At 46.5% G+C, this 22062-nt stretch overlaps 1 protein-coding gene across 3 annotated transcripts in view; it reads right to left on the reverse strand.

Annotated features, from left to right (window-relative positions):
- Window positions 1-22062, reverse strand: part of tonsl (tonsoku-like, DNA repair protein) — a 126765-nt gene that overhangs the window by 97581 nt on the left and 7122 nt on the right. For all 3 annotated transcript variants that reach the window (XM_068016229.1, XM_068016222.1, XM_068016212.1), the window contains exons 2-3: window positions 6647-6742; window positions 5920-6062 (exon numbers count right to left, since the gene is read on the reverse strand). In XM_068016229.1, coding sequence (XP_067872330.1) covers window positions 5920-6062; window positions 6647-6742 — 239 coding nt within the window. The remainder of the gene's footprint in view (window positions 1-5919; window positions 6063-6646; window positions 6743-22062) is intronic.

Consider the following 22062-nt stretch of genomic DNA (forward strand, 5'->3'; position numbering starts at 1 on the left):
AACATGCCAGTAATTGACAAAGAGACGAACGTAGGTGAGGACCTGGAAACAATCATTATTACGGAAGAGGTAGTGTTGGGCAAGCTAATGGAGCTAAGGATCAATAAGTCTCCTGGCCCTGATGGAATGCATCCCAGGGTACTAAAAGAGATGGCAGGAGAAATAGCAGGTTCACTGGCAGTAATTTTCCAAAATTCGCTGGACTCTCGGGTAGTCCCAGCTGACTGGAAAACAGCAGATGTGACGCCACTGTTTAAAAAGGGAGGTAGACAAAAGATGGGGAATTATAGACTGGTTAGCTTAACCTCTGTAGTGGGGACGATGCTTGAGTCTATTATCAAGGAAGAAATAGCAGGGCATCTCGATAGAAATTGTCCCGTTGGGCAGACGCAGCATGGGTTCATGAAGGTCCTGCTTGACAAATCTTTTGGAATTCTATGATGACATTACGAGCAAGGTGGGCAATGGGAACCCAGTGGATGTGGTGTACCTAGATTTCCAAAAGGCCTTCGACAAGGTGCCGCACAAGAGGCTGCTGCATAAGATAAGGATGCATGGCGTTAGGGGTAAAGTATTAGCATGGATAGAGGATTGGTTGACTAACAGGAAGCAGAGAGTGGGGATAAATGAGTGCTATTCTGGGTGGCAATCAGTCACTAGTGGTGTGCCTGAGGGATCGGTGTTGGGACTGCAATTATTTACAATTTATATAGATGATTTGGAGTTGGGGACCACGTGTAGGGTGTCAAAGTTTGCAGATGACACTAAGATGAGTGGCAGAGCAAAGTGTGCAGATGACTGTGAAACTTTGCAGAGGAACATAGATACATTGAGTGAGTGGGCAAAGGTCTGGCAGATGGAATACAATGTTAATAAATGTGAAGTCATTCATTTCGGTAGGAGTAACAGTAAAAAGGATTATTACTTGAATGGTAAAAAGTTGCAGCATGCTGCTATGCAGAGGAACCTGGGTGTCCTTGTGCATGAATCGCAGAAGGTTGGTCTGCAGGTACAGCAAGTAATTAGGAAGGCAAATGGAATTTTGTCCTTCATTGCTAAAGGGATTGAGTTTAAAAGCAGAGAGGTTATGTTGCAGCTGTATAAGGTACTGGTGAGGCCGCACCTGGAGTACTGTGTGCAGTTTTGGTCTCCTTACTTGAGAAAGGATGTACTGGCACTGGAGAGGGTGCAGAGGAGGTTCACTAGGTTGATTCCGGAATTGAGGGGGTTGGCTTATGAGGAGAGACTGAGTAGATTGGGATTATATTCATTGGAGTTCAGAAGAATGAGGGGGGATCTTACAGAAACATATAAAATTATTAAGGGAATAGATAAGATACAAGTAGAGAGGATGTTTCCACTGGCAGGTGAAGCTAGGACAAGAGGGCATAGCCTCAAGATTAGAGGGAGCAGATTTAGCACTGAATTGAGAAGGAAGTTCTTCACCCAGAGGGTTGTAAATCTATGGAATTCCTTGCCCAGTGAAGTAGTTGACGCTACTTCAGTAAACGTTTTTAAAGCTAAGGTAGATATATTTTTGAACAATAAAGGAATTAAGGGATACGGTGAGAGAGCGGGTAAGTGGATCTGAGTCCACGAAAAGATCAGCCATGATCTTATTGAATGGCGGAGCAGGCTCGAGGGGCCGGACGGCCTACTCCTGCTCCTAGTTCTTATGATCTTATGAAAACCAGGGGAAGAGTAGGGCCCATTAGGGACCTAAGCGGCAATCTGTGTGTGGAGCCAGAGGACGTAGGTGAGGTCTTATATGATGACTTTTCATCTGTGTTCACTATGGAGAATGACGATTGTAGGTGTAGAGATCAGGGAGGGGGATTGTGATATACTTGAACAAATTAGCATTGAAAGGGAGGAGGTATTAGATATTAGATGTTTTAGCAGGTTTAAAAGTGGATAAATCCCCAGGCCCAGATGAGATGTATCCCAGGCTGTTATTAGAATTAGAACATTACAGCGCAGTACAGGCCCTTCGGCCCTCGATGTTGCGCCGACCTGTGAAACCATCTGACCTACACTATTCCATTTTCATCCATATGTCTATCCAATGACCACTTAAATGCCCTTAAAGTTGGCGAGTCTACTACTGCTGCAGGCAGGGTGTTCCACGCCCCTACTACTCTCTGAGTAAAGAAACTACCTCTGATATCTGTCCTATATCTATCACCCCTCAACTTAAAGCTATGTCCCCTCGTGTTTGCCATCACCATCCGAGGAAAAAGACTCTCACTATCCACCCTATCTAACCCTCTGATTATCTTATATGTCTCTATTAAGTCACCTCTCCTCCTCCTTCTCTCCAACGAAAACAACCTCAAGTCCCTCAGCCTTTCCTCGTAAGACCTTCCCTCCATACCAGGCAACATCCTAGTAAATCTCCTCTGCACCCTTTCCAAAGCTTCCACATCCTTCCTATAATGCGGTGACCAGAACTGCACGCAATACTCCAGGTGCGGTCTCACCAGAGTTTTGTACAGCTGCAGCATGACCTCGTGGCTCCGAAACTCGATCCCCTTACTAATAAAAGCTAACACACCATATGCCTTCTTAACAGCCCCATTAACCTGGGTAGCAACCTTCAGGGATTTATGTACCTGGACACCAAGATCTCTCTGTTCATCTACACTACCAAGAATCTTCCCATTAGCCCAGTACTCTGCATTCCTGTTACTCCTTCCAAAGTGAATCACCTCGCACTTTTCCGCATTAAACTCCATTTGCCATCTCTCAGCCCAGCTCTGCAGCCTATCTATGTCCCTCTGTACCCTACAACATCCTTCGGCACTATCCACAACTCCACCAACCTTCGTGTCATCCGCAAATTTACTAACCCACCCTTCTACACCCTCTTCCAGGTCATTTATAAAAATGACAAACAGCAGTGGCCCCAAAACAGATCTTTGCGGTACACCACTAGCAACTAAACTCCAGGATGAACATTTGCCATCAACCACCACCCTCTGTCTTCTTTCAGCTAGCCAATTTCTGATCCAAAGCTCTGAATCACCTTCAACCCCATACTTCCGTATTTTCTGCAATAGCCTACCGTGGGGAACCTTATCAAACGCCTTACTGAAATCCGTATACACCACATCCACTGCTTTACCCTCATCCACCTGTTTGGTCACCTTCTCGAAAAACTCAATAAGGTTTGTGAGGCACGACCTACCCGTCACAAAACCGTGCTGACTATCGCTAATGAACTTATTCTTTTCAAGATGATTATAAATCCTGTCTCTTATAACCTTTTCTAACATTTTACCCACAACCGAAGTAAGGCTCTCAGGTCTATAATTACCAGGGCTGTCTCTACTCCCCTTCTTGAACAAGAGGACAACATTTGCTATCCTCCAGTCTTCCGGCACTATTCCTGTCGACAATGACGACATAAAGATCAAGGACAAAAGCTCTGCAATCTCCTCCCTAGCTTCCCAGAGAATCCTAGGATAAATCCCATCTGGCCCAGGGGACTTACCTATTTTCACACTTTCCAAAATTGCTAACACCTCCTCCTTGTGAACCTCAATCCCATCTAGCCTAGTAGTCTGAATCTCAGTATTCTCCTCGACAACATTTTCTTTCTCTACTGTAAATACTGACGAAAAATATTCATTTAACGCTTCCCCTATCTCCTCTGATTCCACACACAACTTCCCACTACTATCCTTGATTGGCCCTAATCTAACTCTAGTCATTCTTTTATTCCTGATATACCTATAGAAAGCCTTAGGGTTTTCCCTGATCCTATCCGCCAATGACTTCTCGTGTCCTCTCCTTGCTCTTCTTAGCTCTCCCTTTAGATCCTTCCTGGCTAGCTTGTAACTCTCAAGCGCCCTAACTGAGCCTTCACGTCTCATCCTAACATAAGCCTTCTTCTTCCTCTTGACAAGCGCTTCAACTTCTTTAGTAAACCACGGCTCCCTCGCTCGACAACTTCCTCCCTGCCTCACAAGTACATACTTATCAAGGACACGCAGTAGCTGCTCCTTGAATAAGCTCCACATTTCGATTGTTCCCATCCCCTGCAGTTTCCTTCCCCATCCTACGCATCCTAAATCTTGCCTAATTGCATCATAATTTCCTTTCCCCCAGCTATGTGAGGCAAGGGAGGAGATAACAGAGATCTGACACAAATTTTCAAATCCTCTTTGGCCACAGCAGAAGTGCCAAAGGACTGGAGGACAGCGAATGTGGTACCATTATTCAAGAAGGGTAGTAGGGACAAACCAGGTAACAACAGGCTAACATCAGTGTTAGGGAAATTATTGGAAAAAATTCTGAGGGACAGGATTAATCTCCACTTGGAGAGGCAGGGATTAATCAAGGATAGTCAGCACGGCTTTGTCAGGGGGAGATCGTGTCTAACTAACTTGATTGAATTTTTCGAGAAGGTGACTAGATGTGTAGATGAGGGTAAAGCAGTTGATGTAGTCTACATGGACTTCAGTAAGGCTTTTGATAAGGTCCCACATGGGATCCAGGGCAATTTGGCAAATTGGATCCAAAATTGGCTTAGTGGCAGGAGGCAGAGGGTTGTTTTCATGATTGGAAGCCTGTGACCAGTGGTGTACCGCAGGGATTGGTGCTGGGACCCTTGCTGTTTGTAGTGTACATTAATGATTTAGATGTGAATATAGGAGGTATGATCAGTAAGTTCGCAAATGACACGAAAATTGGTGGCGTTGTAAATAGTGAGGAGGAAAGCCTTAGATTACAGGACGATATAGATGGGCTGGTAAGATGGGCAGAGCAGTGGCAAATGGAATTTAATCCTGAGAACTGTGAAGTGATGCATTTCGGGAGGACGAACAAGACAAGGGAATATACAATGGATGGTAGGACCCTAGGAAGTACAGAGGGTCAGAGGGACCTTGGTGTACTTGTCCATACATCACTGAAGGGAGCAACACAGGTAGATAAGGTGGTTAGGAAGGCAAATGGGATACTTGCCTTTATTAGCCAAGGCATCGAATATAAGAGCAGGGAGGTTATGATGGAGCTGGATAAAACGCTAGTTAGGCCACAGCTGGAGTGCTGTGTACAGTTCTGGTTGCCACACTATAGAAAGAATGTGATTGCACTGGAGAGGGTGCAGAGGAGATTCACAAGGTTGTTGCCTAGGCTGGAGCATTTCAGCTATGAAGAGAGACTGGATAGGCTAGGGTTGTTTTCCTTAGAGCAGAGAAGGCTGAGGGGAGAACCTGATTGAGGTGTACAAAATTATGAGAGTCATAGGTAGGGTAGATATGAAGAAACTCTTTCTCTTAGCAGAGGTGTTAATAACCAGGGGGCATAGATTTAAGGGTCAGGAGGTTTAGAGGGGATTTGAGGTAAACTTTTTTCACCCAGAGGGTGGTTGGAATCTGGAACACAGTGCCTGAACGGGTGGTAGAGGCAGCAACCCTCACAACATTTAAGAAGTATTTACATGAGCACTTGAAACTCCACAACATACAAGGCTGCGGGTCAGGTACTGAAAAATGGGATTAGGATAGATAGGCTTGATGGCCGGCACGGACACGGTGGGCTGAAGGGCCTGTTTCTGTGCTGTATAACTCTATATAAATTGTTCTTGTTGAATGCAAACTTGCCAAGAGGGCAGGGTCAGGCTTGACTCAATTGCCCTTTATGGATAGTTGAGTAATACTGATCACTGGGGGGTGGGGGGGTGGGGAGTGGGAGAGTTAGTGCAGTAACACTGATCAATGGTGGGGGGGGGGGGGGGGGGGGGAAGTTAGTGCAGGGCTGCACATTTCTGATAACTAGTGGGGCTCAGCATCTTTGCAAGAGCAGGGCCAAACCACTCCAGTCTCGAGGGCAGTGACAGCCACGCAAGCTCATCAATTGTCCAATGTCAGAAAGGTCTCAGAGATCCTGTGATTGTCGGCACTGCTCTCCTACCTTCATTGCTGCTGTGTAGTTCCCAATCTCAGCGAGGCATTCCCCGATCTTCCGGTTAGCAACTGCACAGCCAATCACATCACGGAGCCCCTCCGACAGCTGCAGCTCCAGTCTGTGCTCTCTGATGGCATCTTGGAACTGACCTGTTGGGACGGAGGAAAAAATGCAGGAGAGAGAAGTTGGAGGAATTGGGGTGGCAGATGAATTAATCTGGTCAGACCCAAGATTCTTACAAGTGATATTCAAAGCAATTATTGATAAACAATGAGAACACAATGAGAACCACAGGACAGGACAGGAGCCGAGTGGTTCCAGTCTTTGCCAGTGACATTGCCCTCTGATCCACAGCCAAATCGAGCGGACACACACAAAACAACGGAAGGATAAGTGCACAGGTGGATACACTGACCATCCAAGTCTCAGGCCGATCTCACAACCTGTCCATCCCTCCAGAGATATAAACCACTGCCACCACCATCCCATTACATCATCACACTCGCGTCTCAGAACAAAGAACAGTACAGCACAGGAACCGGCCATTCGGCCCTCCAAGAACGTGCTGCCCGAGGTCTGAAAACAAATGTGGCAACTCAAGGAGTTGTACAAAACGTGGGAGGAGATAAAGTCCATCAACACGAGGGTGTCGGAATAATGCCACAGCATCCGCACATTCCTATGACAGTGAATCAGCCTCCTGGCCTGACAGTGACCAGGGACTGGGACCTACCATGTTTAGCCAGGACCTCTCCAAGCTGGTTGCATAGATTGGCCTCCTCCCTCAAGTTGTGGGTTTTCTGAGCTTTTAACTTGGCTTTCTCGAGATCTGCAAACATTTCAGATAAATTAAAAAGGAATTTATTATAAACATGTTAAAAAGCAAAGAGTCTGGGAGTGAGATGTGGACAGTCAGCCCAGTGAAATTCATCACACTCTCTCTTTTTCTCTCCCTTCCCCCCTCCCGGGTTCACAGTACTCCTGCGATATAAACTTATCTATCCATATTCATGGCCACCCCCTTATATGGGGGCCATCTCATATGGCCTCGCTAATCTCATTTTGTCAATCACAGGTGAGGCCACCTCTGATCACTTCCTGGTATCGTTCTCCACCCACATCCCCCTTCCCCTCCTAACCCAATTTCCTTCTTTGTCTGCCCCTGGAAGAACTCGCTCCCAATTCACTTACCTACGAAATGGCCCAGCATGCCACTCAGTTGTACCAAACAACCGCAGAAAAGTTGAAGAAAACCAGATGGACCACCTGGAATCGACTTAGGCAATGGAAATGACACAGCAAACCCAGCCCTTTCGACACTGCAAAGTCCTCCTCACTAACATCTGGGGGCTTGAGCCAAAGTTGGGACAGCAGTCCCACAGACTATTCAAGTAACAGCCTGACGTAGTCATACTCTCTGAATCATACATCCAGTGTCCTGGACACCATCATCACCATCCCTGGGTATATCCTGTCCAAAATCACAAGAGGTGGCAGCACAGTGGTACATAGTCAGGAGAGAGTTGTCCTGGGAGTCCTCAACATTGACTCCAGACTCCATGAAGTCTCAAGTTAAACATGGACAAGGAAGCCTCCAGCTGATTACCACCTTCCAACCCCACACCCCTGCCCCCGCAGCTGATGACTCAGTACTCTTCCATGTTGAACACCAATTGGAAAAAGCACTGAGGGTGGCAAGGGCACAGAGTGTACTCTGGGTGGGGGACTTCAATGTCCATTACCAAGAGTGGCTCGGTAGCACCATTACTGACCGATCTAGCCAAGTCTTGAAGGACTGTTGCTGGGTGAAAATCCTGGAACTCCCTCCCTAACAGCACTGTGGGCCGTGGACTGCAGCGGTTTACGGCAGCAGCTCACCACCACCTTCTCAAGGGCAATTAGACCAAATGCTGACCTTGACAGCGACACCCACATCCCAAGAATGAATTAAAAACATATCTCCCGGACTGGGCTTGCACAGGTGTGTGAGAATCAAAGAGAGGGAAAAACCTACTTGACTTCACTCTCACCAATCTACCTGCCGCAGATGCTTCTGTCCATGACAGCATTGGTAGGAGTGACCACCACACAGCCCTTGTAAAGATGAAGACCCGACCAAGGATACCCTCAATCGTGTTGTGTGGCACTACCACCGTGCTGAATGGGATAGATTCAGAACAGATCTAGCAGCTCAAAACTGGGCATCCATGAGGCACTGTGAACCATCAGCAGCAGCAGAATTGTATTCAACCACAATTTGTAACCTCACTCTACCATAGAACCATAGAAAGGTTACGGCACCGAGAGGCCATTCAGCCCATCGTATCTGCGCTGGCTGAAAAACTAGCCGCCCAATCTAATCCACCTTCCAGCAACTAGTCCATAGCCTTGCAGGTTACAGTACTTCAGGTGTAGGTCCAGATACCTTTTAAAATGAGTTGAGGGTTTCGGCCTCCACCACCATTCCTGGCAGTGAATTCCAGACACCCACCACTCTCTGGGTGAAAAAGTTTTTCCTCATGTCCCCTCTAATCCTTCTACCAATCACCTTAAATCTGTGCCCTCTGGTAATTGGCGCCTCTGCTAAGGGAAACAGGTCCTTCCTGTCTACTCTATCTAGGCCCCTCATAATTTTGTACACCTCAATTAAGTCACCCCTCAGCCTCCTCGGTTCTAAGGAAAACAACCCTAACCTATCCAATCTTTCCTCATAGTTTCAAGCCCTGGCAACATTCTTGTAAATCTCCTCTGTAGTGTCTCCACAGCAATTATGTCCTTCCTGTAATGTGATGACCAGAACTGTACACAATACTCCAGCTGTGGTCTAACCTGCGTTTTATACAGTACCAGCATCACCTGCTTTTGAATTCTATACCACAGCAAATAAAGGAAAGCATTCCATATGCCTTCTTCACCACTCTATCTACCTGTCCTGCCACCTTCAGGGACCTGTGGACATGCACTCCAAGGTTTCTCACTTCTTCTGCCCCTCTCAATATCCTCCCATTTATTATGTATTCCCTCGCTTTATTTGCCCTCCCCAAATGCAGTACCTCACACTTCTCTGGATTGAATTCCATTTGCCACTTTTCCGCCCACTCAACCAAACCATTGATATCATTCTGGAGTCGACAGCTATCTTCTTCACTATCAACTACATGGCCAATTTCTGTGTCATGTGCAAATTTCCCAAACATGCCTCCCACACTTAAGACCAAATCATTAATATATACCACAAACAGCAAGGGACTGAGCCCTGTGGAATGCCAATTGAAACCGCCTTCCATTCGCAAAAACATCCATTGACCACTACCCTTTCTTTTCTGTCACTGAGCCAATTTTGGATCCAACCTGCCACATTCCCCCGTATCCCATGGGATTTTATTTTTCTGACCAGTCTGCCACGTGGGAACTTGTCAACTGCCTTACTAAAATCCATGTAGACCACATCCACTGCACTACCCTCATCAATCCTCCTTATTATTTCAGTCCGTCGGATTGCTAAGCGAACAAGTTTTGACTTTTTTTTTTTCGTTTGGTTTTTCAGTAGATTTATTGGGAATCTAGAATAGTGGGAATGGAGGTAAAGGCAGTTGTATGTTCCTCCTGCAGAATGTGGGAGGTAGGGGTCGCCAAGAGTGTCCCTGCTGACTGCATCTGCGGGAAGTGCACCCAACTCCAGCTCCTCGCAGACCGCGTTAGGGAACTGGAGCTGGAGCTGGATGAACTTCGGATCATTCGGGAGGCGGAGGGGATTATTGACAGGAGTTATAGGGAGGCAGTCACACCTCAGGTAAAAGAAGTAGGTAGATGGGTTACCGTCAGGGGAAGGAAAGGGAACCAGCAGGCAGTGCAGGGATCCCCTGTGGCCGTTTCCCTCAACAACAGGTATACCGTTTTGGATACTGTTGGGGGGGACGACTTACCAGGGGTAAGCAATGGGATGCAGGTCTCTGGCACAGAGTCTGTCCCTGTTGCTCAGAAGGGAAAAGGGAAGAGGAGCAGAGCATTAGTCACTGGGGACTCCATAGTTAGGGGAACAGATAGGAGGTTCTGTGGGAACGAGAGAGACTCACGGTTGGTGTGTTGCCTCCCAGGTGCCAGGGTACGTGATGTCTCCGATCGTGTTTTTGGGATCCTTAAGGGGGAGGGGGAGCACCCCCAAGTCGTGGTCCACATAGGCACCAACGACATAGGTAGGAAGAGAGATGGGGATTTAAGGCAGAAATTCAGGGAGCTAGGGTGGAAGCTTAGAGCGAGAACAACCAGAGTTGTTATCTCTGGGTTGTTGCCTGTGCCACGTGCTAGCGAAGAGAGGAATAGGGAGAGAGAGGAGTTGAACACGTGGCTGCAGGGATGGTGTAGGAGGGAGGGTTTTGGTTTCCTGGATAATTGGGGCTCTTTCTGGGGTAGGTGGGACCTCTACAAACAGGATGGTCTTCACCTGAACCAGAGGGGTACCAATATCCTGGGGGGGAGATTTGTTAGTGCTCTTCGGGGGGGTTTAAACTAAATCAGCAGGGGAATGGGAACCTAAATTGCAGTGCCAGTGTACAGGTTGTTGAGAGTAGTGAGGTAGGGGATAAGGTTACAGGGACGCAAGAGGGCACTGGCAAGCAAGAACTTGGTTTAAAGTGTGTCTACTTCAACGCCAGGAGCATCCGGAATAAGGTGGGTGAGCTTGCAGCATGGGTTGGTACCTGGGATCCTGATGTTGTGGCCATTTCGGAGACATGGGTAGAGCAGGGGCAGGAATGGATGTTGCAGGTTCCGGGATTTAGATGTTTCAGAAAGAACAGAGAAGAGGGTAAAAGAGGGGGGGGTGTGGCATTGTTAATCAAGGAAAGTATTACAGCGGCAGAAAGGACGTTTGAGGACTCGTCTACTGAGGTAGTATGGGCCGAGGTTAGAAACAGGAGAGGAGAGGTCACCCTGTTGGGAGTTTTCTATAGACCTCCGAATAGTTCCAGAGATGTAGAGGAAAGGATAGCGAAGATGATTCTCGACAGGAGCGAGAGTAACAGGGTAGTGGTTATGGGGGACTTTAACTTTCCAAATATTGACTGGAAATACTATAGTTCGAGTACTTTAGATGGGTCTGTTTTTGTCCAGTGTGTGCAGGAGGGTTTTCTGACACAGTATGTGGACAGGCCAACCAGGGGCGATGCCACATTGGATTTGGTACTGGGTAATGAACCCGGCCAGGTGTTCGATTTAGATGTAGGTGAGCACTTTGGCGATAGTGATCACAATTCGGTTAGGTTTACCTTAGCGATGGGCAGGGACAGGTATATACCGCAGGGCAAGAATTATAGCTGGGGGAAAGGAAATTATGACGCAATTAGGCAAGATTTAGGATGTGTAGGATGGGGAAGGAAACTGCAGGGGATGGGCACAAACGAAATGTGGAGCTTATTCAAGGAGCAGCTAATGCGTGTCCTTGATAAGTATGTACCTGTCAGGCAGGGAGGAAGTTGTCGAGCAAGGGAGCCGTGGTTTACTCAAGAAGTTGAAGCGCTTGTCAAGAGGAAGAGGGCGGCTTATGTTAGGATGAGACGTGAAGGCTCAGTTAGGGCGCTTGAGAGTTACAAGCTAGCCAGGAAGGATCTAAAGGGAGGGCTAAGAAGAGCAAGGAGAGGACACGAGAAGTCATTGGCGGATAGGATCAAAGAAAACCCTAAGGCTTTCTATAGGTATATCAGGAATAAACGAATGATAAGAGTTAGAACAGGGCCAATCAAGGATAGTAGTGGGAAGTTGTGTGCGGAATCAGAGGAGATAGGGGAAGCGTTAAATGAATATTTTTCGTCAGTATTTACAGTAGAGAAAGAAAATGTTGCCGAGGAGATTACTGAGATACAGCCTACTAGGCTAGATGGGATTGAGATTCACAAGGAGGAGGTGTTAGCAATTTTGGAAAGAGTGAAAATAGATAAGTCCCCTGGGCCAGATGGGATTTATCCTAGGATTCTCTGGGAAGCCAGGGAGGAGATTGCAGAGCCGTTGTTGTTGATCTTTAAGTCGTCATTGTCGACAGGAGTAGTGCCGGAGGACTGGAGGATAGCAAATGTTGTCCCCTTGTTCAAGAAGGGGAGTAGAGACAGCCCTGGTAATTATAGACCTGTGAGCCTTACTTCGGTTGTGGGTAAAATGTTGGAAAAGGTTATAAGAGACAGGATTTATAATCATCTTGAAAAGAATAAGTTGATTTGCGATAGTCAGCACGGTTTTGTGAAAGGTAGGTCGTGCCTCACAAACCTTATTGAGTTTTTCGAGAAGGTGACCAAACAGGTGGATGAGGGTAAAGCCGTGGATGTGGTGTATATGGATTTCAGTAAGGCGTTTGATAAGGTTCCCCACGGTAGGCTATTGCAGAAAATACGCAAGTATGGGGTTGAAGGTGATTTAGAGCTTTGGATCAGAAATTGGCTAGCTGAAAGAAGACAGAGGGTGGTGGTTGATGGCAAATGTTCATCCTGGAGTTTAGTTACTAGTGGTGTACCGCAAGGTTCTGTTTTGGGGCCACTGCTGTTTGTCATTTTTATAAACGACCTGGATGAGGGTGTAGAAGGGTGGGTTAGTAAATTTGCGGATGACACGAAGGTCGGTGGAGTTGTGGATAGTGTCGAAGGGTGTTGTAGGGTACAGAGGGACATAGATAGGCTGCAGAGCTGGGCTGAGAGATGGCAAATGGAGTTTAATGCGGAGAAGTGTGAGGTGATTCACTTTGGAAGGAGTAACAGCAATGCAGAGTACTGGGCTAATGGGAAGATTCTTGGTAGTGTAGATGAGCAGAGAGATCTTGGTATCCAGGTACATAAATCCCTGAAAGTTGCTACCCAGGTTAATAGGGCTGTTAAGAAGGCATATGGTGTGTTAGCCTTTATTAGTAGGGGGATCGAGTTTCAGAGCCACGGGGTCATGATGCAGCTGTACAAAACTCTGGTGAGGCCGCACCTGGAGTATTGCGTGCAGTTCTGGTCACCGCATTATAGGAAGGATGTCGAAGCTTTGGAAAGGGTGCAGAGGAGATTTACTAGGATGTTGCCTGGTATGGAAGGAAGGTCTTACGAGGAAAGGCTGAGGGACTTGGGGTTGTTTTCGTTAGAGAGAAGGAGGAGGAGAGGTGACTTAATAGAGACATATAAGATAATCAGAGGGTTAGATAGGGTGGATAGTGAGAGTCTTTTTCCTCGGATGAGGATGGCAAACACGAGGGGACATAGCTTTAAGTTGAGGGGTGAAAGATATAGGACAGATGTCAGAGGTAGTTTCTTTACGCAGAGAGTAGTAGGGGCGTGGAACGCCCTGCCTGCAACAGTAGTAGACTCGCCAACTTTAAGGGCATTTAAGTGGTCATTGGATAGACATATGGATGTAAATGGAATAGTGTAGGTCAGATGATTGGCGCAACATCGAGGGCCGAAGGGCCTGTACTGCGCTGTAATATTCTAATTCTAATTCCTCAGAAAATTCAATTAAGTTAGTAAGACACAACCTTCCTTTAACAAATCCATGCTGACTATCCCTAATTAATCCATGCCTTTCTAAGTGACAGTCTATCCAATCTCTCAGAAATCAAGCTACCGTTGCAACGAAGCCAGGGGATTAATACTGGTTCAATGAGAAGTGTAGGAGATCATACCAGGAGCAGCATCAGGCATACCTAAAATGAGGTGTAAACCTGGTGAAGCTACAACACGGGACTACATACATGTTAAATAATAGAAGCAGCACGCGATAGACAGAGCTAAGCGATTCCACAACCAACGGATCAGATCTAAGCTCTGCAGTCCTGCCACATCGAATCGCAAATGGTGGTGGACAATAAAACAACTAACAGGAGGAGGAGGCTCCACAAATATCCCCATCCTCAATGATGGGGGAGCCCAGCACATAGGTGTAAAAGATAAGGCTGCAGCATTTGCAACCATCTTCAGCCAGAAGTGCCGAGTGGATGATTCATCTCGGCTTCCTCCTGAAGTCCCCAGCATCACAGATGCCAGTCTTCAGCCAATTGGATTCACTCCGCGTGATATCAAGAAATGGCTGAAGGCACTGGATACTGCAAAGGCTATCGGTACTGACAACATCCCAGCTGTAGTACTGATGATTCGTGCTCCAGAACTAGCTGTGTCCCAAGCCATGCCGTTCCAGTACAGCTACAACATTGGCATCTACCCAGCAATGTATTCCCCAGGTACTTCCTGTCCACAAAAAGGACAAATCCAATCTAGCCCATTACTGCCCCATCAATCTACTCTTGATCATCAGCAAAGTGATGGAAGGTGTCATCGACAGTGCCATCAAGCAGCTCAGTTTGGATTCCGCCAGGGCCGCTCAGCACCTGACCTCATTACAGCTTTGGTCCAAACATGGATCACAAAGAGCTGAATTTTATAGGTCGGAACATAGGAGCAGGAGTAGGCCATTCAGCCCATCCAACCTGCTCTGCCATTCAATACAATCATGGCTGATCATCCACTTCAATGCCTTTTTCTCACACTATCCTCATATCCCTTTATATCATTTCTATTTAGAAATCTGTCAATCTCTACTTTAAACATACTCAATGACTGAGCTTCCACAGCCCTCTGGAGCAGAGAATTCCAAAGATTCACAACCCTCTGAGTAAAGAAATTTCTCCTTATCTCTGTCCTAAGTGGCTTCCCCCTTCTTTTGAAATTGTGTCCCCTGGTTCTAGACTCCCCTACCAGGGGAAACATCTTACCTGCATCTACCCTGTCTATCCCTTTAAGCATTTTGTAGGTTTCGAAGAGATCACCTCTCATTCTTCGAAACTCTCGAGAATACAGGCCCAGTTTCCCCAATGTTCCCTCATAGGACAGTCCCACCATCCCGGGAACAGGTCTGCTGAACTTTTGTTGCACTCCCTCTATGGCAATAATATCCTTCTGAAGGTACGGGGACCAAAACTGCACACAGTACTCCATGTGCGGTCTAACCAAGGTTCTATACAATTGAAATAAGACGTCACTACTCCTGTACTCAAATCCTCTTCCGATAAAAGGCCAACATACCATTAGCCTTCTTAATTGATTGTTGCTCCTGCACGTTAGCTTTCAGTGACTTATTGACAAGAACTCCCAGGTCTCTTTGTATATCTACACTATCCAATCCCTTACCATTTAAGAAATACTCTGCACATCTATTCCTCCTACCAAAATGGATAACCTCACATTTTTCCACATTATATTCCATCTGCCATGATCTTGCCCACATACTAAACTGGTCCAAATCCCCTTGAAGCCACTTTGCATCTTCCTCACAACACACTTTCCAACCTAGTTTTGTGTAATCTGTGAACTTGGAAATATTACATTTGGTCCCCACATCCAAATCATTGATATATGTCGTGAACAGATGGGGCCCAAGTACTGTTCCTTGTAGTACCGCACTAGTCACAGCCTGTCAACGCGAGAATGACCCGTTTATTCCTACTCTCTGTTTACTGCCTGTTAACCAACGCTTAATCCATGCCAGTATATTACCTCCTATCCCATGTACTTTAATTTTGCTAACCGACCTCCTGTGGGAGACTTTATCAAACGCCTTCTGAAAATCCAAGTATACCACGTCCACCAACTCCCCTTTATCAATTCTGTTAGTAACATCCTCAAAAAACTCCAACAGATTCGTCAAACATGATTTCCCATTCATAAATCCATGTTGACTATGCCCAGATTATATTACCCAAGTGTCCATTTATCACATCCTTTAGAACAGATTCTAATATTTTCCCTACTACTGATATAAGGTTAACAAGTCTGTAGTTCCCTGTTTTCTCTCTCCCTCCCTTCTTAAATATTGGGGTGACATTTGTTACCTTCCAATCTGCAGGAATGGCTCCAGAATCTATAGAATTTTGGAAGATGAGCACCAATGCATCCACTATCTCCATAGTTATCTCTTTCAACACTCTGGGATGTAGAATATCCAGTCCTAGGGACTTATCAACTTTCAGCCCCATTAATTTCGCCAATACAACTTTCTTACTAATACTAATTTCCTTCAATTCCTCATTCTCCCTAATCCCTTGGATCTCTAATTCTGGGTGACTAAAACTAGAGGGCACAGATTTAAGGTGAGAGGGAGGAGGTTTAAAGGGGATCAAAGGGGTACATGTTTCACACAAAGAACAGTGGGTATCTGGAATGAGCTTCCAGAGGAGGTGGTGGAGGCAGGAACAGTAGCAACATTTAAGAGGGCATCTGGACAGGTACATGAATGAGCAAGGCATAGAGGGATATGGAATTAATGCAGGCAGGTGGGATTAGTATAGATAGGCATTATGGTGGGCATGGACGCGGTGGGCCATAGGGCCTTTTTCTATGCTGTAGGACTCTACGACTCCGAGATTTCTTGTATCTTCCTCAGTGAAGACAGACACAAAGTAATCATTTAGCTTCTCTATCATTTCTCTATTCCAGTTATAAATTCTCCTGATTCTGCCTGTAATGGACCCACATTTGTCTTAGCCAAACATTTCCCTTTTTAACTGACCTATAGAAGCTTTTAAGTCCGTTTTTATATTTTTTGCTAGCTTACATTCATATTCTATTCTCCCTTTATCAGTTTCTTGGTCCTCCTTTGCTGTATTCTAAAATCCTCCCAATCCTCAGGTTTACTACTATTTCTGGCAACTTTATAGGCCTTTTCTTTTAATCTTATACAATCTTTAACTTTTGTTATCCATGGTTGACTGCATTTACTTTTGGGTTTTTGTGCCTTGAAGGAATGTATCGTTGCTGTAAACGAGGTAATATTTCTTTAGAGACTATCCATTGACTATGTACTGTCATACCTTTTAATATATTTTCTCAATCCACCTCAACCAATTTGCCCCTCATAACTTCATAATTTCCTTTGTTCAAATTTAACACCCTGGGGCTTCAGATTGAACGACCTCACTTTCAAACATCATCTAAAATTCTATCATATTATGGTCACTGATCACTAAAGGTTCTTTGACAACAAGATTATCGATTAGCCCTTTCTCATTACATAATACTAGATCTAAATAGTCTGTTCTCTAGTTGGTTCCTCAACATACTGTTCTGGAAAACCATCCCTAACACAGATTGAAGTCACCCATGATTACTGTATTACCTATGCTACATGCTTCTCTAATCTCCTGATTAATACCATGCCCCACACTACCACTGTTTGGTGGTCTATAAACAACTCCAACCAATGTTTGCTGTCCTTTGCTGTTTCTTAGCTCTACCCAAACAGATTCCACATTTTGTTTTTCCGATCTGAGATCCTCCCTTACTAATGTACTGATCCCATCCCTTATTGTCACTGAAACACCACCTCCTTTTCCTTTTTCCTGTCCTTTCTAAATGTCAAATATCCTTGAATATTCAGTTCCCAGTCTTGGTCACCTTGTAGCCACGTTTCCATAATGGCAATTAGATCATACCCATTTACCTCTATTTGTGCCTTTAAATCATCTACCTTGTTACAAATGCTGCATGCATTCAGGTAGAGCGCCCTTAACCTTGTCTTCTTGACATTCTGCATTCTAAGCCTAGTTGATGTTCACCTTTGTTTCACCTGCCTTCTAATATCGCTTGCTACTTTTCTACTTCCTGTTACCAGCTTTACTTCCTTTCAATTTGAGCTCCCCCTCAGGTTACCATCCTCCTGACAAGCTAGTTTAAATCCTCCCCAACAGCATTAGCAAATCTCCCTGCGGAGATATTCTTTCCGGTCCTGTTAAGGTGTAGCCCGTCCATCTTGTACAGGTCCCACCTGCGCTAGAACTGGTCCCAATGCCTCAGAAATCTGATGCCCTCCCTCATACACCAATTCTCCAGCCACGTATTCAATCAATCAATCCTCCTATTCCTATGCTCACTAGCACATGGCACTGGGAGTAATCCTGAGATTACTGCTCTGCCTTTTAATTTCCTTCCTAACTCCCTGATATTTGCTTTCAGGACCTCATCTGTCTTCCTACCTATGTCACTGGTACCAATGTGGACCATGACCTCTGGCTGTTCACCCTCCCCCAGAAGGATGTCCTGCAGCTGCTCCGTGACATCCTTGACCCTGGAACCAGGGAGGCAACACACCATCCTGGAGTCACGCTTAGTGCTACAGAAATGCCTGTTTGATCCCCTGACTATCAAATCCCCTATCACAATTGCTCTTCCGCTCTTCTTCCTCCCCTCCTGTGCAGCTGAGCCACCAGTGATGCCAAGGACTTTTCTCTGGCTGCACTCCCCTGAGGAACCATTGCCCTCACCAAAACCCAAAATGGAAAACCGATTAGCAAGCAAGATGGACGCAGGGGATTCCTGCACTGCCTGCCTGGTGCCTCTAGACTGCCTGGTGGTCACCCATTCCCTGTCTGCCTGCATGCTCCTGTGGTGTGACACCTCCCTAAACGTGCTATCCAAGTAGTTCTCTGCCTCGTAGATGCACAACAGTGACTCCAGCCGCCGCTCAAGTTCTGAAACCCAAAGGTGAGGTGAGAGTGACTGCCCTCGACATCAAGGCAATGTTTCACCAAGTGTGACATCAAGGTGCCCTAGCAAAATTGAAGTCAATGGGAATCAGGGGGAAAACCCTCTGCTGGTTGGAGTCATAACGAGCACAAATGAAGATGGCTGTGGTTGTTGGAGGTCAATCATCTCAGTCCTCGGACATCATTACAGGATTTTCTCAGGGTAGTGTCCTAGGCCCAACCATCTTCAGTTGCTTCATCACTGACTTTCCCTCCAACATAAGGTCAGAGTGGGTATGTTCACTGATGATTGCACAGTGTTCAGTACCATTCGAAACTCCTCAGATACTGAAGCAGTCCATGTAGAAATGCAGCAAAACCTGTATAACATTAAGGCTTGGGCTGATAAGTGGCAAGTAACATTCGCACCACACAAGTGCCAGGCAATGACCATCTCCAACAAGGAGAATCTAACCACCTCCCCTTGACATTCGATGGCATTACGATCGCTGAATTCCCCACTATCAACATCCTGGTGGTAACTATTGACCAGAGCCTTAACTGGACCAGCCACATAAATACTGTGGCTACAAGAGAAGGTCAGAGGCTGGGAATTCTGCAGTAACTCACCTCCTGTCTTCCCAGTGCCTGTCCCCCATCGACAAGGCACAAGTCTTGCCACTTGCCTAGATGAGTGTGGCTACAACAACATTACTTCACTCAACGAGTTGTGAAACTTGGCAATTCTCTACCCCAGAGGGTTGTGGATACTCCATCATTGTGTATAATTAAGACGGAGATAGACAGGTTTTTGGTCTCTCAGGAAATCAATGAATAAGGCGAGCAGGTGGGAGAGTGAAGTTGAAGGCCAAGAGCAGGCATGATCATATTGAATGGCTCGATGGGCCAAATGATCTACTCCTGCTTCTATTTCTTGTATTCCTGCCCACTGGCCATATCCCTCCATTTCCTGAGAGACCAAAAATCGCTGATATGATTGCGGTCTTAACTCCACTTTTTTTCCACACCCCCTACAACCCTTGACTTCCTTGTAGATGAAAAATCTAACTCAGCCTTGAATATATTCAATGACCCAGCCTCCACTGCTTTCTGGGGATGAGAATTCCAAAGTTGAATGACGCTCCGAGAGAAGAAATTCGTCCTCATTTTCGTCTTAAATGGGAGACCCCTTATTCTGGAACCGTGCCCCTAGTTCTACATTCCCCCCAGGAGGGGAAACATCCTCTCAGTATCCACCCAGTCAAGTTTCCCCCCCCCCCCCCGCCCCCAGAATCCTATATTTATTTTTATTAAGATCACCTCTCCATCTTCTAAATTCCAATGATTATAGGCCCAACTTGTTAAACCTTCCCTCATCAGACAACCCCTTCAGGAATCAGTCTAGTGACCCTTCTCTGAACTGCTTCCAATGCAAGTATATCCCTCCTTAAGTAAGGAGACCAAAACTGTATACAACACTCTAGGTGTGGTCTCACCAATGCTAATCCCCCAGGTCCCTCTGTACCTCAGCATTCTGTACCTCAACATTGACCATCCTAATCCCCCAGGTCCCTGTGGACCTCAGCATTCTGTACCTCAACATTGAACATCCTAATCCCCCAGGTCCCTCTGTACCTCAGCATTCTGTACCTCAACATTGACCATCCTAATCCCCCAGGTCCCTGTGTACCTCAACATTCTGTACCTCAACATTGACCATCCTAATCCCCCAGGTCCCTGTGTACCTCAACATTCTGTACCTCAACATTGACCATCCTAATCCCCCAGGTCCCTGTGTACCTCAGCATTCTGTACCTCAACATTGACCATCCTAATCCCCCAGGTCCCTGTGTACCTCAACATTCTGTACCTCAACATTGACCATCCTAATCCCCCAGGTCCCTGTGTACCTCAGCATTCTGTACCTCAACATTGACCATCCTAATCCCCCAGGTCCCTGTGTACCTCAACATTCTGTACCTCAACATTGACCATCCTAATCCCCCAGGTCCCTGTGTACCTCAACATTCTGTACCTCAACATTGACCATCCTAATCCCCCAGGTCCCTCTGTACCTCAGCATTCTGTACCTCAACATTGACCATCCTAATCCCCCAGGTCCCTGTGTACCTCAACATTCTGTACCTCAACATTGACCATCCTAATCCCCCAGGTCCCTGTGTACCTCAACATTCTGTACCTCAACATTGACCATCCTAATCCCCCAGGTCCCTGTGTACCTCAGCATTCTGTACCTCAACATTGACCATCCTAATCCCCCAGGTCCCTCTGTACCTCAGCATTCTGTACCTCAACATTGACCATCCTAATCCCCCAGGTCCCTGTGTACCTCAACATTCTGTACCTCAACATTGACCATCCTAATCCCCCAGGTCCCTGTGTACCTCAGCATTCTGTACCTCAACATTGACCATCCTAATCCCCCAGGTCCCTGTGTACCTCAACATTCTGTACCTCAACATTGACCATCCTAATCCCCCAGGTCCCTGTGTACCTCAACATTCTGTACCTCAACATTGACCATCCTAATCCCCCAGGTCCCTCTGTACCTCAGCATTCTGTACCTCAACATTGACCATCCTAATCCCCCAGGTCCCTGTGTACCTCAACATTCTGTACCTCAACATTGACCATCCTAATCCCCCAGGTCCCTGTGTACCTCAGCATTCTGTACCTCAACATTGACCATCCTAATCCCCCAGGTCCCTGTGTACCTCAACATTCTGTACCTCAACATTGACCATCCTAATCCCCCAGGTCCCTGTGTACCTCAGCATTCTGTACCTCAACATTGACCATCCTAATCCCCCAGGTCCCTGTGTACCTCAGCATTCTGTACCTCAACATTGGCCATCCTAATCCCCCAGGTCCCTGTGTACCTCAGCATTCTGTACCTCAACATTGACCATCCTAATCCCCCAGGTCCCTGTGCACCTCAACATTCTGTACCTCAGCATTGACCATCCTAATCCCCCAGGTCCCTGTGTACCTCAACATTCTGTACCTCAACATTGACCATCCTAATCCCCCAGGTCCCTGTGTACCTCAGCATTCTGTACCTCAACATTGACCATCCTAATCCCCCAGGTCCCTGTGTACCTCAGCATTCTGTACCTCAACATTGACCATCCTAATCCCCCAGGTCCCTGTGTACCTCAGCATTCTGTACCTCAACATTGACCATCCTAATCCCCCAGGTCCCTGTGCACCTCAACATTCTGTACCTCAGCATTGACCATCCTAATCCCCCAGGTCCCTGTGTACCTCAGCATTCTGTACCTCAACATTGACCATCCCAATCCCCCAGGTCCCTGTGTACCTCAGCATTCTGTACCTCAACATTGACCATCCTAATCCCCCAGGTCCCTGTGTACCTCAGCATTCTGTACCTCAACATTGACCATCCTAATCCCCCAGGTCCCTGTGTACCTCAGCATTCTGTACCTCAACATTGACCATCCTAATCCCCCAGGTCCCTGTGTACCTCAGCATTCTGTACCTCAGCATTGACCATCCCAATCCCCCAGGTCCCTGTGTACCTCAGCATTCTGTACCTCAACATTGACCATCCTAATCCCCCAGGTCCCTGTGTACCTCAGCATTCTGTACCTCAACATTGACCATCCTAATCCCCCAGGTCCCTGTGTACCTCA

This window comes from Heterodontus francisci, chromosome 2 (genome assembly GCF_036365525.1).
Source record: "Heterodontus francisci isolate sHetFra1 chromosome 2, sHetFra1.hap1, whole genome shotgun sequence".
In the NCBI taxonomy this organism is placed as follows: Eukaryota; Metazoa; Chordata; class Chondrichthyes; order Heterodontiformes; family Heterodontidae; genus Heterodontus; species Heterodontus francisci.